Source organism: Enoplosus armatus, chromosome 11 (genome assembly GCF_043641665.1).
Source record: "Enoplosus armatus isolate fEnoArm2 chromosome 11, fEnoArm2.hap1, whole genome shotgun sequence".
NCBI lineage: Eukaryota > Metazoa > Chordata > Actinopteri > Centrarchiformes > Enoplosidae > Enoplosus > Enoplosus armatus.
The window spans coordinates 18,923,237-18,943,388 of NC_092190.1; the positions used below are offsets into that span (position 1 = coordinate 18,923,237).

Here is a 20,152-nt window from a genome sequence, read left to right on the forward strand (position 1 = left end):
TTGGCAAATTGTGATTGTAACAGTCGAAGAACAAATAATAAAAACAAATGCGATCTCGTGCTCTTGTTTATTGGAAATAAGAATACAGTCTGACAAGAACAATGTTACACATCCTAAAGCCTAACAGAGAGATTTGAATCAAATCTTTCCATGTGTGTTCCCTACAAGGCTATGTCCCTTAAATGAATACAAAGCAAAAGCTATCTGTGATAACAGCCTGCTCTATGAAGCTAAAAGGGGCTCTGGTTTTGCGAAGCTTGTGCACCTGGGCTATGACAGCTCAGTTGCTTTTCTGAGGTTTTTATCTTCATTTGTTTAATTAGTATGATCATTTTCATTGTAAAAAGAAAAAGGAATGCCGACAAACAGACTCTAGTTTTGAAGAAAAGCCTTTATTTCCTATTTCAAGAACATGCTTTAGCATGGCAGTAGAAGTAGATACTCAGATATCCATACATGCAGAGCCACAGAATGATAGAAAGAGTTTGTCCATCTACTGGTCTGTGACAGCGATCTGTCCGGGGGATCAAGTCGAGGAAGGGGTTCGGGGAGAGTTTTTTTTTTCAGGTTGGGTCAGGCAGGCAGAGTGAAGGCTCTAGTGCTGGATCCTACGGATGGACTGCACCTGGTTGGTGTGAGCCTGGGTGCTGTACTCGTTGTAGTTTCTGTACTCGCCTTGGTGTCTGTCTCTCTCCAGGATGTACTGGTAGCCACGGTAACCAGGGAACTGGTAGGCCACCCAGCTGCAGAGAGAGAGGGGGGGGAGTCAAGGTCAGATCAAATAATACAATATATCATTTAAACAAATATCTCAACAGCTAATTCAAACAGATTGTATACATCAACTGTTGGATGTCTTGTTGGTGATTTGACAGACAACATCTCCAAAGTGCATCCAGTCAGATCAGGCAGACCTGTCTGTGCACGTCTGTCCTAAATACTGCTTCCAACTACATTTCATGGCAGAATGTTTATGGCAGATGGATGACTTACGCTCCCGAGTTGACTTTGATAGAAGGCACCTCCTTGCTGCACCAGCCCATGGCCTGTAGGGAGGGGTAGTCATCGCACATCTCAAACTTACGGCCCTGGAAGTCCTCACACTCGTACAGGGTCACCTTGCTGTCACTGTGGTTCTGCAGAGGAAGAGAAAAAGCGGGATGGTGATGCTACAGTTGGGCAAGCTACATATAAATATTTAGATATAATTAGATGGAGAATCGGGGAAATGGAATACAGGGAGGAGGAGGGATAGGCAGTGGGCCACGTGAAGGAAGGGTGGGGCAGGGAAATAAGCCAGTTACAGCAGTTGACAGAGGCTGACTAGTAAAAAGAGAAAAAGGATGAACTGAAGGATGTGATAACTTACAGCGCACTTGATGGGTCTGAAGGAAAGCATGTGCTCGGTTCTGTAGCTGCTGTTTCCACTCCAGGCCTCGTAGCGAGGGTAGTCTCCCTTCTCCAGAATAAACTGCTGTCCCTGGAACTCTGGGTACTCATAACCCACCCAACTAGACAACGGAAAGAGGCAGAGGAGGGAGACAAGGAGAAAATAAAAACAAATGTTGAGGTTAAATGAGCAGAGAATAAGAAAGGAAATCAACTGATAGAAAGCAGACATAAAACAATAAGGAACCACTAAATGCAAAGCAGTTTTACTGCAACAACAGTGAAACTGTCATTTTCATTAAACAACAGAGTCCAACATCCACAAAATGGCCTGGAGTGAAAACAGCATGCAGCCTCTTTTGTCACTGGGAGCACAAAGCAAACATTAGATACTGCTGCTCCTGCTCCACCACCACCACATCTACTGCTGCTGCTGCTGCTGCACCCAGGGCTTTTTATCTGATCGCCAGTCAGTCAGTCAGCCAGCCAGCCATTCTGGCTCACAGCCGGCAGCTGCACACGGCCAACTCATATCACAACAGGGTTACACTTGGATGCATGCACATACACACACACACACACACACACATGCAAACGACACATGCCAACTGGCAATGCAATAACACTGTAGGCTGTCATTTATGGTTTTTATTATTCTTCCCTTTGTACTTGTTGATTAGAGTCTGTGTGCTTTAATCTGACTTCTTCAAGCAGAGAAAATTAGAATTGCAAGAGAAGGAAATAACATGATTTAGTACATATTGTTATGGGGCAAAAATGGCTCTTAGTTTCCCACCGTTTTTTAAGCAGAAATGTGCATTTAATGAAATATTTGAGGACGGCTGCAGACCAACATGCTGTAAAATGTAAACTCACTCTCAGTGTTACTCCAATACTATTTATGCAGCCAGGTCAGTCTTCTTAAAGATAACAATACAAAATCTTTATAGGGTTTACTTAAACTATTTTAACCAGATTCTAACAAATAGACTCAAATCTGCCTGAACTTAAATACGTAGGAACTTGGTGAAATGAATCTCATGCTGAAGGAGAAACAGAAATGGGTAAAACTCATGATCATGATCCACACAGAGGATGAAAACACAATCCAGAATAGGTGAAGGGATCAAGCTGTGAAAGGGAAGTGAATTCCATGATATTTGGAAAATGCAGAATGAGATAGATGGAGAGACCAGAAGGGGCAAAAAGAAGAACAACAATGGGGACTTACGGTCCATTCTCAACCTTGATGGAGCGGATCTTGTTGAAGCCCCTCTCCATGATGTTCTGGCACTCCAGCATGAACTCACAGCGCTTTCCCTGGAAGTTCTCCTCCTCCCAGACTGTGATCTTGAACTGGCCCATCTGCTCCATCTGTTGAGTGTTCATGGCTGCTGCTTCTCCCTTGGGGGTTACTCTCTGACCGAGGTAGAGGGTTCAAAAAAAGGTTCAATGTTCATAGATGGAGAATGAAATCAATATCACAACAAGACCTGCGTATCCTGAGTATCAAAAACACCAAGGAAAGTGAATGAATAACAAATGTGTCAAGAGAGCAAACTTCCTGATTACCCTCGTCTTGATTAAAACAGATACAAGAAATCAGACTTTTAACCCAATAAGCTGATGCTGGCGTTTATCTAAATCAACTTACTGCAATCTTTGTATTTTAGCTTGATGAAAAAGTACAGATTAATAAGGCAAAAAAAATCAATTTACAGTATATTATTGCACCTGTACTCTGGAAAGAAATGTCTGTTAAGGTCACTTTCCAAAGCTGTCACAAGAAGGGAAAAAATCCACTCATTCATCATCTCTCCACAGTACAGATTGGTCTCTATAAAGGAAATTCAACCAAGAACCACAGAAATCCCCACCACAAACTGTACTGTATAAAATTACTGTAACATTAAGCTCATGCCACAACAGCAGACCACTCATCTGTCAGCGATAGCTTAAAAGCATACGCGCTGTTTCCAGTACACAGAATTGATCATTTCTAACAAGAACTGCTCAACATTTTTAGTCCCATTTCTTTGGTTTTGAAGTTTAAAAAGAAAACAATGAGCACATTACTGGTTTGTTGTTCGTTAGTATGATTTTTAAAGGCCAAATACAAGCACACCAGTAAGGCATCATCTTGCCTGCTCTCCCTGTTAAAAGGGCTGCTGAGGTATACACCAATTTACCCTAAAAGCAGCTGTATTAAGTGGCTTCCATGTTTTTACTTCATAGCGAATCCTTTAGAGTGCATCTATAGCTGTCTATCTATCAAATACACGGTATGGGCAGCATCTTGGTGGCTGTCGGGCTCCACCCCAGTACACATAGCTGTCCCCTGATTGCAGTTTCTTAGCTGAGTCTGAGGCAGTGTGTTGATATACTTACAGACGGTACTGAGGTGGGACAGATCCAGTATAATCAATGTCGGGGAAGAGACCCTCGCCTGTGTTTTTATAGGGCCGGGCCCCCTGGACCTGCGCCACTCCATTTGCCCAGCAGCCTTGCACACTCAGCAGCTGAGAGGGCCGGCTGAAAGGGGGGCATTAGCCTCGCGCTTTGTGGAGGCTCCAGAGCACCATTGTCCTCAGAGCCCCAAACTGACTTAGTCATCAATATGGCAGCCATGGTCAGTGGCAACCTGACGCAGGACTATACAATGGTAACGCACTGACACAACAGTTTGATTGGTGTGGCAGGATAATAGACACATTCTGGGAGCTGATCCCCTCTCTCTCTCTCTTTCTGTCCCTCGCTGCTGTAGGTAAACTGGATCCTAAACTAGAGGTGGGAAAAGGCCCAAGGCATCCCACACAGTGAGCACAAGGACATGTGCCAATTCCATCTGGAGGCTCGTCTCCTTCGTTGATCTGGAAAGAATCGACTGGATGAACCGCTATAATAAAAAGCTACAGTAGCAGTAGTACTTTGTGACCAGGATGGATGGGAAACCTGGTCTATCATTCCCTTGCATACCCACTTTTACGGCTTTGAAACATGTAGTTTTGGCTATAGAAACGAGGCACATCACCCCCCCAAATATACAGTATGCTACACAATGTCATAGGGCTCATATAGGTGGGAGTATTTTACAGTATATGCTCCAAAGAAAGACATTGGTTTGCTCTGTGGCTTTGGTAGCCTGCTACACCAGTGCTCTGGTAAATATGATATAGTCTTGTAAATAAAAAATGTAAATTAGAAACATATTCTATTGTAAGAAAAAGAAAATAAAAGGCTTTAAGCAAGAATAATCATGAGATTTAAATACACAAAACACAAGTGTCTGAATGTTTATGTTGACATGTCTAACCATATAAGTTTCAGGTATATCATAGATGTTTCTCAGATCATATCTAAATGTGTTTTTACACATTTCCTCCTGTGTTTTAAATAGTCACATCATTTAAAGCTTCATAAATAAGTTAAAGGCTGTACAGTGTTAGTCACTATATTAATAGACCTGTAATTCAAATAAGGAGTGATACCAGGTTCCAATCCTGTGTTTTGAATTTCAGTGTTGGGGTTACCGTTTCTACATTTGATTATAGATTTGCCTTCATTGTCACATTTCGGCAAACAGCTACTGAGAAAGCTCAAACTTCTAACATCATGAATGAAAACCGTCTCACAGTCATGTATTATATTGTTCTTTTATGTGCTTATTCATCCTCTGTTGTTATTGTTGCTTCTTTGTCTTTGTGTTTATTTCTGATACATATTTTAATTCCTAAAATATGATATATAATATAGGATTGAATTCAGGAAACAAACAAAATGAAACATTTTATTCATATATATGATAATGTGTTGTGCAATGACAAACTGTATCCCCATATAGCTGACTGAACGCTGGTAAACCATCAGTTCTGAACCATATTTACAGTTTAAAAATCAGGCTTTCCTTGTCAGAGTAAACACAGATTTGTTATATTCTCATCCTGTTATTTTGTCTTGCACAGTTTGTAAAATTTTTAATACACCAGTATTACAACACTGTCCACAGCGTTGTATCGAGCAAGAAACAGTAGATTTCTTTTCCTTCATCATTGGTGACATCTAGTGGCAGAGGTATTTATTACACTCAGGTTGTCAGAGACTTGAAAAAATGGCGTGCTCTGTTTAAAATAATGGTTCATTTTATAGTCATGCTGGGATGGACATGGAGTTTCGATGAAAGTGTCTAATTCCATAAACATCGTCGACAGTGACAACAACAATCCAGCCACAAAACATTTACAGTAAAGGACTTGGCTAGTTTGGTTATAAGAGAGAGAGAGAGAGTGTGTGTGTGTGTGTGTGTGTGTGTGTTCCACCTGTGGGCATGTGTGAGCTGTTTACTTGTATGAACAGCTTTCTCATTGTCTTCTGTTAACCCATTCATTGTTCTTCTCTCTCTTGTGTGTGTGTCATCCTGCTTGTGCCCAGAGCAGGTGATGGGCAGGTGAAAGGACAGGCTTATGTAGACACAGATGTCGTGTGTGTGTGTGTGTGTGTGTGTGTGTGTGCATGTGCTACTACCTGAACTACTTAGTGTGTCTACATACATAGAAAACGAGTGTGTGTGTGTGGTGTCTTTGTGGGTAGATGCATGAAGAAAGTCTTTCATATTTCTCCACTGTCGATCCTTATCCTCATGTACACACACACACACACACACACACACACACACACACACACACACACACACTCAGCTCATTTCCCTGTTAAATACAGCTGGAGAGATTTGCATGTGTCAGTGACAATGTAGTCCAGTAGAGAGCTAGTACAGTTCTACTTTGAATCCTTATCTTGCTGTATCAAAAACCCATTCATTTCTTCTCACTGGTCACATGACACACTTACTGGTCACGTGTTTCATATCAGTGAGGAAGCAGGATCACAACTTTTATTGTGGGGGGCAGACTTGTGATCCACCAGAAAAAAAGGTCATTTTTCTGCACCCAGATAGGTTCATGTTTGGAGGTCAAATGTTCATCTCTACATTCGACTCAGGCAGTCAATTAAAAATAAAATGAATGGTGGGTTTCTAATGGAACTGGGATTGTTATCTGATCTGCGTGACCGTGTAACGGTCACAGAACATTAGATCACTTTACATTACCAGGTTCACCCTACAGTATTGTGCAAACACTGTTCCATCATGATTTTTTCTGAGCAGAACCATTGGTCCTTGGGAAGCTCTGGTGTTCAGAGTGCTGTGTCTTATGTTCCTCAAGCTTTTCCATCTTTTTCCACCACCCATACTCAGTTTGAGACTCAAATGACGACATCATTCTCATTAGTTACATCATAATCATACAACTTTTGATTTTTTTTATTTATCAATCCAACCCATACAGTGCATGCACATTTGAATTTGAAGCCCACACACTTTCACACAAGCCAGTGTACTCTGCTCAGTATATATCGTATTTTGAAACGTGCATTTTATTATAATCATGATGAAATGCTGTGTGCACAACATGCAGGCATGCTCACACATCATCATCATCATCATCATGTCAAGGACGTTATCTAGAATTAAAACAACAAAGGCATCCTTTTCTCTTAATGCAAATAAAGGATGCAATATTTAAGTATATCATGTGATGTTCAGGTTATGGGGTTTTTATACTTGTATAGATTAGTGACTGTGCAGGTTGTGTGTTAACACTGCTGAGAGAGATTTTGTTTTCTGGGTCAGTGTGAGTCAGAACTATTTGAATAGTCGGTGAATGCACCTGCACACACACACAAACGTGTTTGCATGCGAGTGCACACACACACACACGACTGTTTGTATATCTGCACACTGACACACATAAACACACACAGTGACACACAGATTGCACTGAATAAATGCCCTCCTTCAGGTGGAAGGTTACCGTGGAGACTAATCCAGGTAAGGATGGTGCGAGTGGGACATCTGCTCGTGCCGCCTCCACTTGTCCCCACTGATCTCTGCACAGACAAACAAGCAGCTGGATTTACCTGCAGGAGAGACGTAGAGAAATAGTATGTAGAGTTTCTGTGCTAGTGTCCATGAACGACGGGCACACAGAAAGACAATTGAATTGTGATGACAGACACACACACACACACATACACTACAGTTGGCAGTTAGGTGTCCCAAGCTGAGTTAGACAGGCAAAAGCAGGAATCTTTGCTATTTAGTTCCTTTTTCTAAAATAAAAACAGCACTCATAATACTATCAGGTAGTCAGAGAGCAAAGGTAAGGAGTAGCCAACCTGGAGAGGGAACAGGCCTCGGGCATTTGCATGATTCTTCATTATCAGTAACTGTCAGAGGAAACAGCATACATCCTACAGGCAGCACACACACACACACACACACACACACACACACACAGCCTCTGGGAAGCACTCGCTTCACCATTTACAGATGGTAGCTAACAGTTCGGCAGGCACCACAAATGTAATCATGTTCCTGCTGTGCAGATATAAACAGTGGTCTTAATGGTGCTGATACAGAAGGGCCCTGCAAAGCAGAGCGTGTAGGGTCACAGCCGGGGCAGCAGGACTCTTGAAATAAGAGAAGGCGAGCTTTGGGGTTTCCTGCAGGTGAAGTCACGTGTTGTCAATTTTCACACACTCATACTGTTTTTTTGAGTTGTTTGTTTGAGAATGTTTCAAAGGATGATGCTGGATTCAGTGTTTTTGTTAACTACTGGGATTCCTAAAACTGCACTAGAACCAAATGTCCTCACAACAAAGCCTCCATGTTGAATCCTAAACAAATAAGCTGCGTGCTAATACGGCTCCTGGAGCTGGTAAGAAGGGTGTAGCAGCAGCAGGACCAGTTGGGACAGTCGGTTTAAAGTCGGGGCAAGGTAACCAGGATACTGAGGAGTGTGAGCTTTCCCTTCATCTGGCTTCAAACAAATATTGACTAGAGCTTCAAGCAGAGGCAAATAGGCTCTCAGGTAAAGAATGACATGCAGGACGGGCTTTCACATAATGTCCCTCTTAAGGTGATGATGCCTACATGAGATGTTTCTTTGAGATAGCAAAGAGTGGTGGCGGTTTACCAGGGAGACAAAAGCAATGTTAAGGGAATAATCTGCAGAAGGGAGCAAAGGTATTAAAGATATGTACATCAAACTTCAGTTTAATGCTTTAATGATTGGAGGAGGCAGACGTGCTGTACTGTGGACAACATATTCAGCATTGTATACATCAAAGTCACAGAGATCCAAATGCCACAGATGCACCACTCAAAATTATTTTTAATTGTATAACATAATGAGTTTAATTTTCAGACATAGTGATTTATATTTTTCAAGCACAGAAAATGAAGCATGGTTTTGTTTTACTCATGTCATTCTTGGCTTATATGTACATAGATCAAATGTTTACATCTTAGAGCACTTGTGTTTAAACCTAATCTTTTTCTTATAAATTGATTCAGCAGACAGTTTCGTAAACAGTTGGTTTATCACCGTCAGTGTTTAAGATGGTCAGGGATTGTATGTATGGTTCATGCGTGTGTTTCGGCACTGTTACTCTGGATGTCGTTGTTATTTTCCTACTAGATGAAAAAGGTGCTTTTGAATGAATTTATCAGTTTGAATTGGGAATGCAAAAAAAGCAATTCATTCCTTAGACACTGGACAGTCTGGCAACACTGGCTTCATCAGTTTATTGTCTCACATCATCAGAGCTGGATTTAAAAAAAACAGCAGATCCCTTTAAACTACACACTAAAGCACTGAAAGGCAGAGACTTACACTTAAGGAACAATAAGTATAATGAATGGTAAATGTGTGACGGCTGAATGCTGCATCATATCATCCAGATGGTCCATATCAGATGTCTGGTGTGTATGTGTGTGTGTGTGGTTAATGTTTAGTTAATGATTAACATAACCTCCCATTAAGCCCATCTCTCTGCTCCCTGCTGCTTGCCTGCAGCCTCAGTTCATGACGTAGGAGATGGACAGTAATGAATAGGCCCCCAGTGGAAAATACACGCTGTCATCATGAATGTGCCAATGGGAAAATGATTATCAAAAAAGCACCAGAGGGAGATACGGAGATTATCGTCCCTGCCATTGTAAATGTCAACCTTTTCAGGACATACGATATGATGTCGTCCCGGGGGAAATTCAAACAGGCACATAAAGACGAGGTTGTCCTCTGACCGAAAAATAAAGAGTGAGGGACCATCACTTGGGCACTTTCCCAATGTCAGTTACAGGTTTATCAGTAGTGACACTGAGCCGCTGTCTCATTTGCATTATCATTACTGACCTGAAGTGACAGGTGTGTCTGTTAAAGGCGAGCAGCTTTGACATGAACATATGAATTGATGAGAGACTGCTTTTATCTTTTCAATAAAAAACGGAAAATACACGCAGCATTTAAACTGGAACTTTTTATCTATGAACTTCCTGCTTTTACAACTCAAATCATCTCAAATTCACCTGCAGCAAGCCTTCCTTTGCTTCTCTTTGTTTGACACAGACACACTAAATTTGACAAACAATCTTTAATTGAGTCAAATGAGTCATTTTCTTTCTCTCAGTTAACTTTTGGATAAATTACTGTGACTCCTGTAGTCAGGCAGCATGTTGCCCAAGGCTGACATGGCTTTCTTTAGAGCTCTGCCTGTTGCCAACTGTATGCAAATAAGGCAATCTATTCAGAGAAATAGTCTATACACCTGGTGCTTCAGTTACTGAAACCATGTTGTTATGAAGTCGTCCCAGAGCAGTGGTCCTGTACAATGCAATGTCTTACACGTCTTTGAAGACTTTGTTTGACTTTCATTAGTTTGGCTCACTTGTGCTGCAGTATGGCAGAAATAACTGGCCTTACCCATCTGCCGCCCTTAAACCCCCCATCTTTTAAAATAACCCCACCAAAGTCAACATCCCATCATTTGTCTGAACTGCGGCTTGACAATGTTTACAACAGTGATGCTCACGTAACGAAAAAAGCTAAATTTGTGCCTTTTCCAGTTGCCAACCCGTACCTGCGTAACGCGAGCCGAACGAACAAAACTTCATCTTCAGGTATTGTGCGTGAGGCTCAACGTGAAGCAAATACAGACATGAAAAAGTCACAAAAACGATCATATGATGATCCAGAGAGAGAGAGCGAGAGAGAGGTGGCGAGCGCGTAACAGCTGGCTTCTCTGTTGTCAGGTAACCTTTGGAGGGAGATTTGGAAAAGTTAGAACACCAAGCAAATGTACACCTTTGTAAGAATGGACACTCTGAAGAACATGAATGAAAAGCCTTACAGCCTACCTTCAGAAGAAGCACAGCAATAGAGGTGAAGATGCGCGAGCTTGGTCAGGTTTGGCTCACCTTTTACGCGCACTGAATGTGTGCTGTTTGTGACAGGTATACACCTTTTATACCTCTACATGCTCTCTCTCTCTCTCTCTCTCTCTCTCTCTCTCTCCACCCCTCGTGGATGAATACGACAGAGAGGATCCTCAGGGCACGCACAGACACCTGTCGCACGGTGCGTTACTCTGATCCAATATTGACATAAAGGGGGAGGGGTGCGCACACACACACACACACACACAAAATGAATTATTCCTACCAACCCTTTTCCTCCATCCAAAGCTCCCTCCTCCTCCTCCTCCTCCTCCTCCTGTGTGCCAGGCAACGTGTCTGACCTTTGTGCCTGCGTTGATCTGTAAGAAGCCGCATTGTAACGTCGCTACCTGCCGACTCCATTTATCCTGTTCGGCGCCTGTTCGGGCATCATTTCCATATCATATGCCTTGCAAATGACTCTGCTGCTGGGTGGCTCACCTTGCCGAGCAACTTTGGGAAAAAGCTGGCTGTGGAATCCTCCAGGTGTTGTGGAAGGAAACGTATGGGTACAAAGTATAGACCTGCCACTAAAGGGAAAATCCCCATGAGGAAACATTGGAGCCCATATAAACGCATACATATTTCCCCACACAGGAAACCAGAGGATCAAGACATGAATTAATGAATTGGTGACATTATCTATAGTCTTTAGCTATAAAAGCTGTTAACCATTTTAGTCTGAATGGCCTCTGAATAAGAAAGTCATGGAATCTGGATATTTTTTGATTGATTTGATAATCAGTTAATCCAGTGTGCATTCATTTATACATCAATAATACAGAAAACTATAAGTAATGTTTTTGTCTTTAATGATTATAAAAGGAGCTCTAATTAGCCAACTGCCCACAGAAGCTATTCCACACAACATGAACAATGACAGCTGGCCAATCAGAGATCTTGCTACTGCTCTGTGGGTTGGACTTGGTTGCAAACTTACTGCATGTCTTCAAAGGGACACTCAAAACTCAGTTTACTAGTCATGCTTGGTGCCACTCAGCATGTGTAATGTTCTTCTGTGACTCTGGAGAAAATAACATTGGTGTTATCTTACGTGAAGCTTGAATCTGACAGAAAACCTGCGTAAAAAACTGGAGGCATCATGGAGATTGACAGACGAGAGCGTTTAACAGGCAGGAGGAGAGGTCACATAAAAGTTCCAATTGCATTTTGGGAATTGTAGGATCCAAGCTTGACTAATAGTAAAATACTAAAAGTCAGGATGTCTCAGCCACTGCTGCTTCAATTTTTTCTTTAAACTTTATTGAGGAAGAATACAGAGAAGACGAGAGAAAGTTAAAAAAGAAAATAAATGAAATGTGACATATGAAAAGAAACAAACAAGAAATACATTTTTGGCAAACCCATTTAAAGTTTATTTTAATAGATGTTATGGATTTTTCAAATGCATCTATATGTTAACTAATAATCAACCAGTCTTCACTCTGCATTGAACATGATCTTGAGATATACACTGTAAAACCAACAAAATAATACATCCGTATTAACATTGTCATACTGAATACTAACCATATTTCACAGCTGCAGTGAAGGACGACTGGGAAGCCTAAAGACAGCAACAAACCACAGAAACTTTACTTTTGTGAGACTCAAAATTCAGATCAACAGTATTTGTGCATTTATTCGATTTTTTTAAAGAAGCAATTGTTTCAAACTGGAATTCTGTTCTGGCTCACTATCAAAGTATAACAGTTTTTTTCATTCATAATTCACAGCTCAGTAGACGTATCTCAGAAACTGACTCAGCGGTATCCCTTATGGAGTGGATATGGGGTTATATAGATCAACAGTGCTTTCAATTTACACTAAGGATGAAATAAGGAAACAAAAATGAGTCTAAACACAAGGAGGAAGAGACTCTCCAATAATAACTTCAGAGTTTATTTCAGAGTGCCTTGATTGTGCGTTTATTAATTTATAATTGATAATTTGATTATTATAATTCTCCATTTGAAATACAGTATATCCTGCTAAACAGTGTAGCAATGGAGATAATCCTGGGTAATCTCTTACAGTATGTTCAAAAAGCAACTGACAAAAGATTAATGTAACAATAAAATATATACTGTATGTGTAGACTATTACATGTGATTGTAAGTTGATTATCAGCATTTAGGTATGTCTAATTGAGTATGAAAACAATTTACAAAAGGTAGAACATTTATCCAGAGGTGCCTCACTTCTTCCACCTCAAGGATGTGGAAGTTTAAAACACAAAACAATAACTGTTAAGCCGATAAAATGGAGAAAAAAAACATGTTTTTTGATTATTTATTTGAGCATTTATTTTCACGTTACAAAAAAGCATTGCATTTCTTCTTAAGAGTCAAAAAAAGAAAGCATATGTTGGGGAAAAAATCCAATCATGGTCTCTGTAAGACAAGAAACTTTAAATTCATCCATAAAACCAAGGAGGACAATAGCATGGAGCTATTTCACTGCATGCAGGCCTGGTAGTGATCGCACAACTGTCACGGCTACACGACACACTGTTTGCTAAATTCACCTTCTGTCTACTTTTACAGGGAGGTGTCACAAACTGAAGGCCATCCTCTCTTGTCTAAACAAAACCTGTTTATCAACTCTCTTTTTGGAGAGACAGTTGATAAACAACGGAGAACAACTGGTTCTGTCGGATCTCTGATCACGTCACATTATAACTGAATATATATATCTCTGTAGAAAATGGCGACTCACCTCAGTAGAGCTGCAATGATTAGGCGATTAATTGATTAGTCGATCGAAAGAAAATTAATTGCCAACTACTTCGAAAATCGATTTATCGCTTCAGTCATTTTTTCAAGCAAAATGTCAAATGTTTGCTGGTTCCAGCTTCTTAAATGTGAGAAATGTGAGCTGCTTTTCTTTGTCGTTTAGGACAACAAATGATGAGTCTTAAGGTTTTGAACAGTTGTTTGGACAAAAGAAGACGTCGCTTTAGGCTTTGGGAAATTGTGCTCAGCATTTTTCACATTTACACAGACTAAACGATTAATCAATGAATCGTGAAAACAAATCGTCAGATTAATCGATAATGACAATAACCGTTAGTTGCAGCCCTACACCTCAGTATCTGTCATTTTACATTAAGCAATATGGACGGCAGACATTGGACTTAAGACAATTGTCAATCACAATTCCCTGATCTTGTAATTTTGAATAATCTGTGGAGCTACACACTGATCATCCATAATCAAACAACTGCAGCTTTTGAAAACAGTGGAAAAAATAAATATCAAGCAGGCCGTTCGCTGTTCAAATGGTCCACGGTTTTGACAGATGCACACAACGTAAAGTGTCCCTTTAAAAAGCAGTCATGGCAGGATCACAGTCAAAACATTATTTGTAACCCGTTGTCCATTACTGAACTGCGATTGACCAAGTTGTTCCATTTGCTATGAAATGAACTTACTGCACATGAGTTTAAATCTACTTAATACTGAGTCAAAATGAATGACTGTGACTGGCAGATATTTGTTAGAAGGTGTCACTCATTCTTTGGAGGAGTTTAAGAGATTGTTTCGCAGTCTGTGATCTTAACATCCTGATTGAGCAACTCAAAATACCCTCGAATGTGTTCTGGAAAATGCCCTGAATTTCAACCTAAATATTACACAAAAAATAAAAAGTATTAGCCACCCACTGCTAGTTCTACTACAAATCTTAGTCTAGTATTTCAGCAATAATGCCACAGCATACACGGGAATGGAAAATGTTCACCCTGACTGGAAGCAGTAGTCTTTGTCAAGGGAATGACACCTCATATTCCTGCTTCCACAAACAAATCGTCAGGGGACTTTAGCAGCCACCTCATTAAAAAAAACTAGTCTAGGTCATCCACCACTTACCTCAAACTCTGCATGGCTTAACTCAGCCTTAAAAAGGAATACTGAAACATTTTCCCAAAATCAGTGTAAACCTGGTCAGAGGTACCTTAGCAGATGGACTTCAGGTAGAGATGTGCAGCTTGTTAATAGGAGGGAATCAGGAGGACACATTTAAAAGCAGCTTATTAATAGGACAGAATCAAAAGAACGCATTTACGTATGTTCAACTGTAAAGTGTCCCATTACCCACACCTGCCAGGTACCCCGTGTAAACGTTAATAAACTGTGGAGTTGTGTAGAAACTGGTGTGCGTTTTGATGTGGCAGTTTGGTGTGCAGACGCACTTGTCTACATATGTTTCTATGTATAATTATGTGCACGCTGGTGTTCCTCGATAATGGAAAAAACACATGTCCAGGTCATCCGCATGTCCTTTTTAGAGCTGTAGATTAAATGTGAGATCAGATCGTAACGATGCAGATGTCGCTCCTGAGGTCCTATTGGCCGCTCTGGCCCAGTCTCTTTGTGTAAGCCTCCCAGCCTGACTTTCTGTATGACTCAGCAGCTTTCAGCCTATCAGGGGCCTCCAGGATACCCCGACCGACGATGATGATGTCAGAGCCTTTGTTGTAGAGGACTTCCTCCGGAGTGGAGTACTGCTGGCCCAACACATCACCTGTGAGAGAGGGAGACAGAGAGGGGTGGGTGGAATGGGTGAGGAGGGGAGTCAAAGAAAGGGGGAGGTTGTGGAGGACTATTGACAGCAGGCCCAGCAATCATTTCTTGTACTATAGTGCCCCCCTGTGGTAAAGACAAGTCTCAACACCAAAAAAAGAGAGCAGAGTGAAAACTCATGAAGTTATTTAAGTTAAGTTTAACACATTGGATTTCAAATGAAGTACTGAAAATGAAATCAAATGTATTGTATCCCTTTATATTACACACATTATGTCCAACTTTTAGGGCACCTAAAGTAACAAACTTAAGTTAGTTTTATTGCAAATTGCTGTCTATGACCTGTAGTCATCAGTAGATGCCTGCTTGTCCTGCAGCCGTGTTCACTTATTAGTTGTCTTTAGGGCTTTTTGCCTTCCCGCTTAAGCAGGTGATGCACATGCTCAGTTGGACACAGTTATTGTTAGACCATTGAAATTCCTTGACAGCCTTGTCTGTAAGTTAACTAGAGTACAGCATGTGCCTCTTCTAGTTGAGACACAGCAGGTACATGAGAAAGTACATTATCACACAAAATGCATCTAAAATCAACTCCAAAAACTAATTATAGAGATCAAAGATTAATTATAATGAAGATGGAGTGCGTACATACAGTATGTATCTGTATTGGGTGGAATTTTCCTTCTAAAAACACACAATTTCACAGCTTGCTTTTAATTACATGTTAATATAAGCTTGTCAATGTAAATTAACATTTAAAACATTTCGAGGAAAACAAATCACCTAAATTCAAAGAAATTACAATCAAAATGCAGTCAAATTTACCTCCAGCCTGCATCTGCACCCCGGGGGTCATGTGGATGAACTCTGGCTTCTTAGAGATCTTAGAACCACAGATAAACCCGATCACAAATTCTGACTGCTCCTCTGCCATCTTCAGCTGTGAAGTAAGATAACAGAGATAAACAACTGGTGACTCTAAATGATGAACTATATTTGAGTAAACTAAGAATATGCAGCTTACCGCAGTCTTTGTGTATTCACCAGTAGCCAGAGACCCATGGGAGCTCATCTGTGCTATGAGCAGACAGCCTCGGCCCAGAGGCTTTCCCACAGCACTCAGGCCCATCACAACCCCGGGCCCCGGGACCGCATGGGCATTCACTATGTGGGACCAAGATGAAATCTGGTACAAACCACCTGGAAAAAGGATACCATGCGCCCAATGTTAAGCTACTTAAAATATTAAAAACAGGCCACATTTGGAATAAACATGTAAAAAAAAATCCTCTCACCTTCATACTGATGCTTGACTGTGTTCCCAATGTCAGCAAACTTACGATCTTCAAAGATGAGGAAGTTGTGTTTCTCAGCCAAAGCCTGCAGTTTCTGGGTGAAGGCCACTGTGTAGTCCTGTTAGCACACATACGAACAGCATTAAATTATTTCCCCTGAGTATACTCCTCTAGTAAAACACAGACTGGTTTCATTCCAACCTTTAGGATGTCTACATGGGTCTTCAGCATGCAGATGTTGGGACCTATAGAGTCTGCCAGCTGAAGGAGCTCCTCGCTGCTCGTCACATCGGCGGACACGCAGAGGTTAGACTGCTTCTCCTCCATGATCTCCAGCAGCTTTGAAGCCAGAGGGTGAATGTCTGCAGACAAGAGGAGGAAGAAACTGGATGAAGAGCTTCATTTCCAACATATCACTATTTAAAATGACACCACCACCTCTTAACAATGTTTAACGCTCTTTGCCAAGAGTGGGAAGTATTTGTCTGGAGCACCATCGATCAGTACTTTCAAAACTAGATGTAACCTTGCAAAGAAACATTGTCAATTATTTTTTCATTGCCACACTAGTGCTGGCCATTTGACTAAGTTGGAAGACGACATACTTGGTAGTTTGGCTCTGGCTGCATAGCTCAACTCCAAGTTCTGCTCCACACACGGCTTCTTGGTGGCAGGAACGTCATTGCCATTCTCCTCCTTGGGCCTAAAAGAAGCAAGTTCAGGTTGTAAGAGTTACTTTGCGATTGTTACATGTAAGGTATGTACACCGCTCCAACTATATTCACCATCTTGGGGGGGGGGGGGGGGGGGGGGGTGGACTGTACCTGAAAGTGTTATTGTCCAGGATGAACTTGCGGACGCTCTGGGCGGTTTGGGCGTCGATGCGTTTGGCTGCCAGCAGCACATTGAGCAGCTTGAACATGGAGATGATGGGATGGAGCTTGATGCCCTCAGAAGCCAACATCTCCACACCGCCTTGCTCTCTGTCCATCAGGACTATGGCATCTGTCACCTTGAACAAAAAGATTTCAAAAGACAATCACACTCACTGATTGTTGTTTTAAAAGGACTACTATTTTGACATCACTGCTGTACTTGATGGGCCTCTATAACCTTTACAGTGATCATTCAAACAAAAAGCATCTATGTTATCTTGTTGTCCCTAGTGTAATTTTTTTGATACTGCACCTTCAGTCCCCCTTTGTAGAGCACTTCAGCAGTCTCCAGGATGCTGCTGCCACTGGTCACCGTGTCCTCAATGATCAGACATGTGTCCCCCTCGCGAAACGAGCCCTCCACCAGACGCTTGGTTCCTAGCAGGGTTAATTAAGGAGGCTCATCAGTCCCTATTCTAGACAAACTGAATTTGTGTCACTTTCACTCTGATTCAAAGCCTTGGCAGAGTCATCTTACAGTGGAGCAAACATTTCTGACACAGCTGATTCACAATCACATAAGTGTGGCTTAGGGGAGAGTGAGGATCTCCGCCTGTAAGACAAACATGATTTTCTAGAATTGTCTTCAGCTTTGTAGGGCCTTAGGACAGTCTATGTTTGACAAACAGCTTTGCATAACATAGCTAACAAATGCCATTCTTGATGTTTCTCAGGATTTACACCCAGCCTTCCAGCCACTCACCATAGTCCTTGGCCTCCTTTCGCCTGATGAGCATGGGCAGTTCGTGTCTAGAACAGATGATTGTGGCCAGAGGCAGGGCTGTGTATGGAACCCCACACACCGAGTCAAACTGGAGCCCCTCGTCTTGCACTCGCTGGTAGATGAGACCTGACACCTGCACGTAAAAACAAGGAAAAATTAATTAATTAAATGTCCCGCCATGCTTACAAGGTTTACCACTTTTCTTTTTTCGTGCCCCTGATCATGTTTAGACTCTTTAAAATGGTTGTTAAAGAGTAATTGGAATCCATTCAGCTTGTACAGTAGCAGTATTCACCTTTCTTGCAGACATCTGTAAAGATGATGTTTATAAAGATGATGTTGACACAGTGTACAAGAAATAATTCAAGAATTGTGGAGGCTTTAGAAAGTGTTTTTGTATTGGAGTCCATTACAATGATTGGGGTTTGTTATTACCATTTACATACACAAGAGGGGCAGCCAACATATACAGACAATTCAATCTTGCATGGGTCAGTAGCTGCAAAACTATTAAAGTAGCAAGTGTTGGTTCACTGATAGTGTCACTGTGACTGCTGGACTTTCACACTGCTGATAAACACGTGCGCACCAACACCCCATTCAGCAGACACTCCAGCGTGACTATCACAGCTTCCTGTCTCTGAATAACGGAGGGGACTTCACAGTTGTCCCGTCACCACATATTAGTTCATAAAGTTCATCAGGCTGCGCGGCGGGCGGGACAGCACGTGTTTACCTGGTTCATGAGCGCTGGGTAGGACACGAGAACTCTCAGGTCGATGTAAATGGGGGTCAGCAAGCCGCTCTTCAGCTTGTACTCTCCGAACTTCACCGCGTTCACATCGTGGAGCTTCAGGATTAAACTGTCAATGGAGTCGTTTTCCATCTTCTCGCGTATTCAGATTTTACGGGAGTCCTCTCTAACTCGTATCCCACTCGTTGCTAACTCAGCGGCGGCAACGGAAACATCACTTCCGCTCCGAGTTCTTCAGAATAAAAGCGTATTTCGACGCACGCTGACAACCAACGTCCAATACAATAATAGGTCTTAAGAGTTTGTGGTGTTGTTTTTTTTTTTTTTTCATGGAACCTACAGAGGTTAGCTTATTTGTGGCTAAAGTTCAAGCCTCAATAGGTAGGCTCTATAGTTGAAACAAATTATTGTTATTATTGATCCCAGGAGGAAAATTTAGAATTAAAGCAGCACAAGAAGAGGACCAGCGAGGTTGATATGTGTTATCTTTCTGACACTATTAGTAATAGCTTAGCAAGCTTTAGTGCGCGACTAAATATATAATTTATTCAATAACGAGTTTCCTGAATTTTATTTTGAAGGAAAGACGCCTTGACCGGAAATCTTCCCAGCAGAACCAATGGCAGGACGCATTTTGCTTTACACGACCCCGTAAGGCAGAATTACTTCCGGTCTGTGAAAACTGACTTCGCATGAAGTTTTGCGTCCCCCCTGACAACAGGAACAGCTAGTGTGTCGGTCCAGTCCAGCTGAAACACACTGCCAGTTTAGGGAAACACTCTGCAGATACTACAGAGAGGAGAGATGACGTGACACTTTACATTCTGCATTTATTGCTCATCACTTCTTTCACAAAGCCGAGCTCTCGACAGTGAGCACAGCTGCAGCTGCTCTGCCTGGCTGCGGTGGTTGAAGCTGTGGATCTGGTTATTGCTCGAGACTCCGGCTGCATTTGTGGTTAAATCTGCGATGATCTGAAAATGGTCGCTGTAGCCTGCTGTGGCTCGTCTTAACTACCAGTCTTTCTCTATGGATCAGAAGGAATGCGGTAAAGCAACATCACGTTACGAGGGAACGCAAAAGTAGTTCTCGTAGTATCGCAAAGAAATGTATGTCCGATTATTACATGTTTTACTTATATTTTCTTCTGGCAAACAGCTCAGATCTTACAAAAGCTGCAACCACTTTGTTCCTGGAAGCA

The 20,152-nt window shown here is 41.7% G+C and overlaps 2 protein-coding genes across 2 annotated transcripts; both read right to left on the reverse strand.

The window, feature by feature from the left end:
* Positions 1-396: 396 nt before the first annotated feature.
* On the reverse strand, positions 397-2,778 carry LOC139292139 (beta-crystallin A2-like). The gene is made up of 4 exons (XM_070914320.1): positions 2,621-2,778; positions 1,370-1,511; positions 994-1,136; positions 397-743 (listed from the first exon to the last, which is right to left on the reverse strand). The coding sequence occupies exons 1-4, from the start codon at positions 2,776-2,778 to the stop codon at positions 596-598; spliced, it is 591 nt and encodes a 196-aa protein (XP_070770421.1). The 3' UTR covers positions 397-595.
* Positions 2,779-13,025: 10,247 nt separating this feature from the next.
* Positions 13,026-19,083, reverse strand: umps (uridine monophosphate synthetase). The gene is made up of 10 exons (XM_070914874.1): positions 18,934-19,083; positions 18,177-18,330; positions 17,727-17,851; positions 17,363-17,550; positions 17,144-17,241; positions 16,740-16,900; positions 16,539-16,656; positions 16,268-16,443; positions 16,069-16,183; positions 13,026-15,244 (listed from the first exon to the last, which is right to left on the reverse strand). The coding sequence occupies exons 1-10, from the start codon at positions 19,081-19,083 to the stop codon at positions 15,066-15,068; spliced, it is 1,464 nt and encodes a 487-aa protein (XP_070770975.1). The 3' UTR covers positions 13,026-15,065.
* Positions 19,084-20,152: the final 1,069 nt, after the last annotated feature.

Coding starts and splice junctions, on each gene's coding strand:
- LOC139292139 (XM_070914320.1), bottom strand. CDS start 2,778: ATGAACACTCAACAGATGGAGCAGATGGGCCAGTTCAAGATCACAGTC. Junction 1,137..1,369: donor TCAGACCCATCAAGTGCGCT/GTAAGTTATCAC, acceptor CTTCCTCTGCAG/AACCACAGTGACAGCAAGGT. Junction 744..993: donor ATCAAAGTCAACTCGGGAGC/GTAAGTCATCCA, acceptor CTCTCTCTGCAG/CTGGGTGGCCTACCAGTTCC.
- umps (XM_070914874.1), bottom strand. CDS start 19,083: ATGGAAAACGACTCCATTGACAGTTTAATCCTGAAGCTCCACGATGTG. Junction 18,331..18,933: donor ACCCAGCGCTCATGAACCAG/GTAAACACGTGC, acceptor TTTTACGTGCAG/GTGTCAGGTCTCATCTACCA. Junction 17,852..18,176: donor AAAGGAGGCCAAGGACTATG/GTGAGTGGCTGG, acceptor TAACCCTGCTAG/GAACCAAGCGTCTGGTGGAG.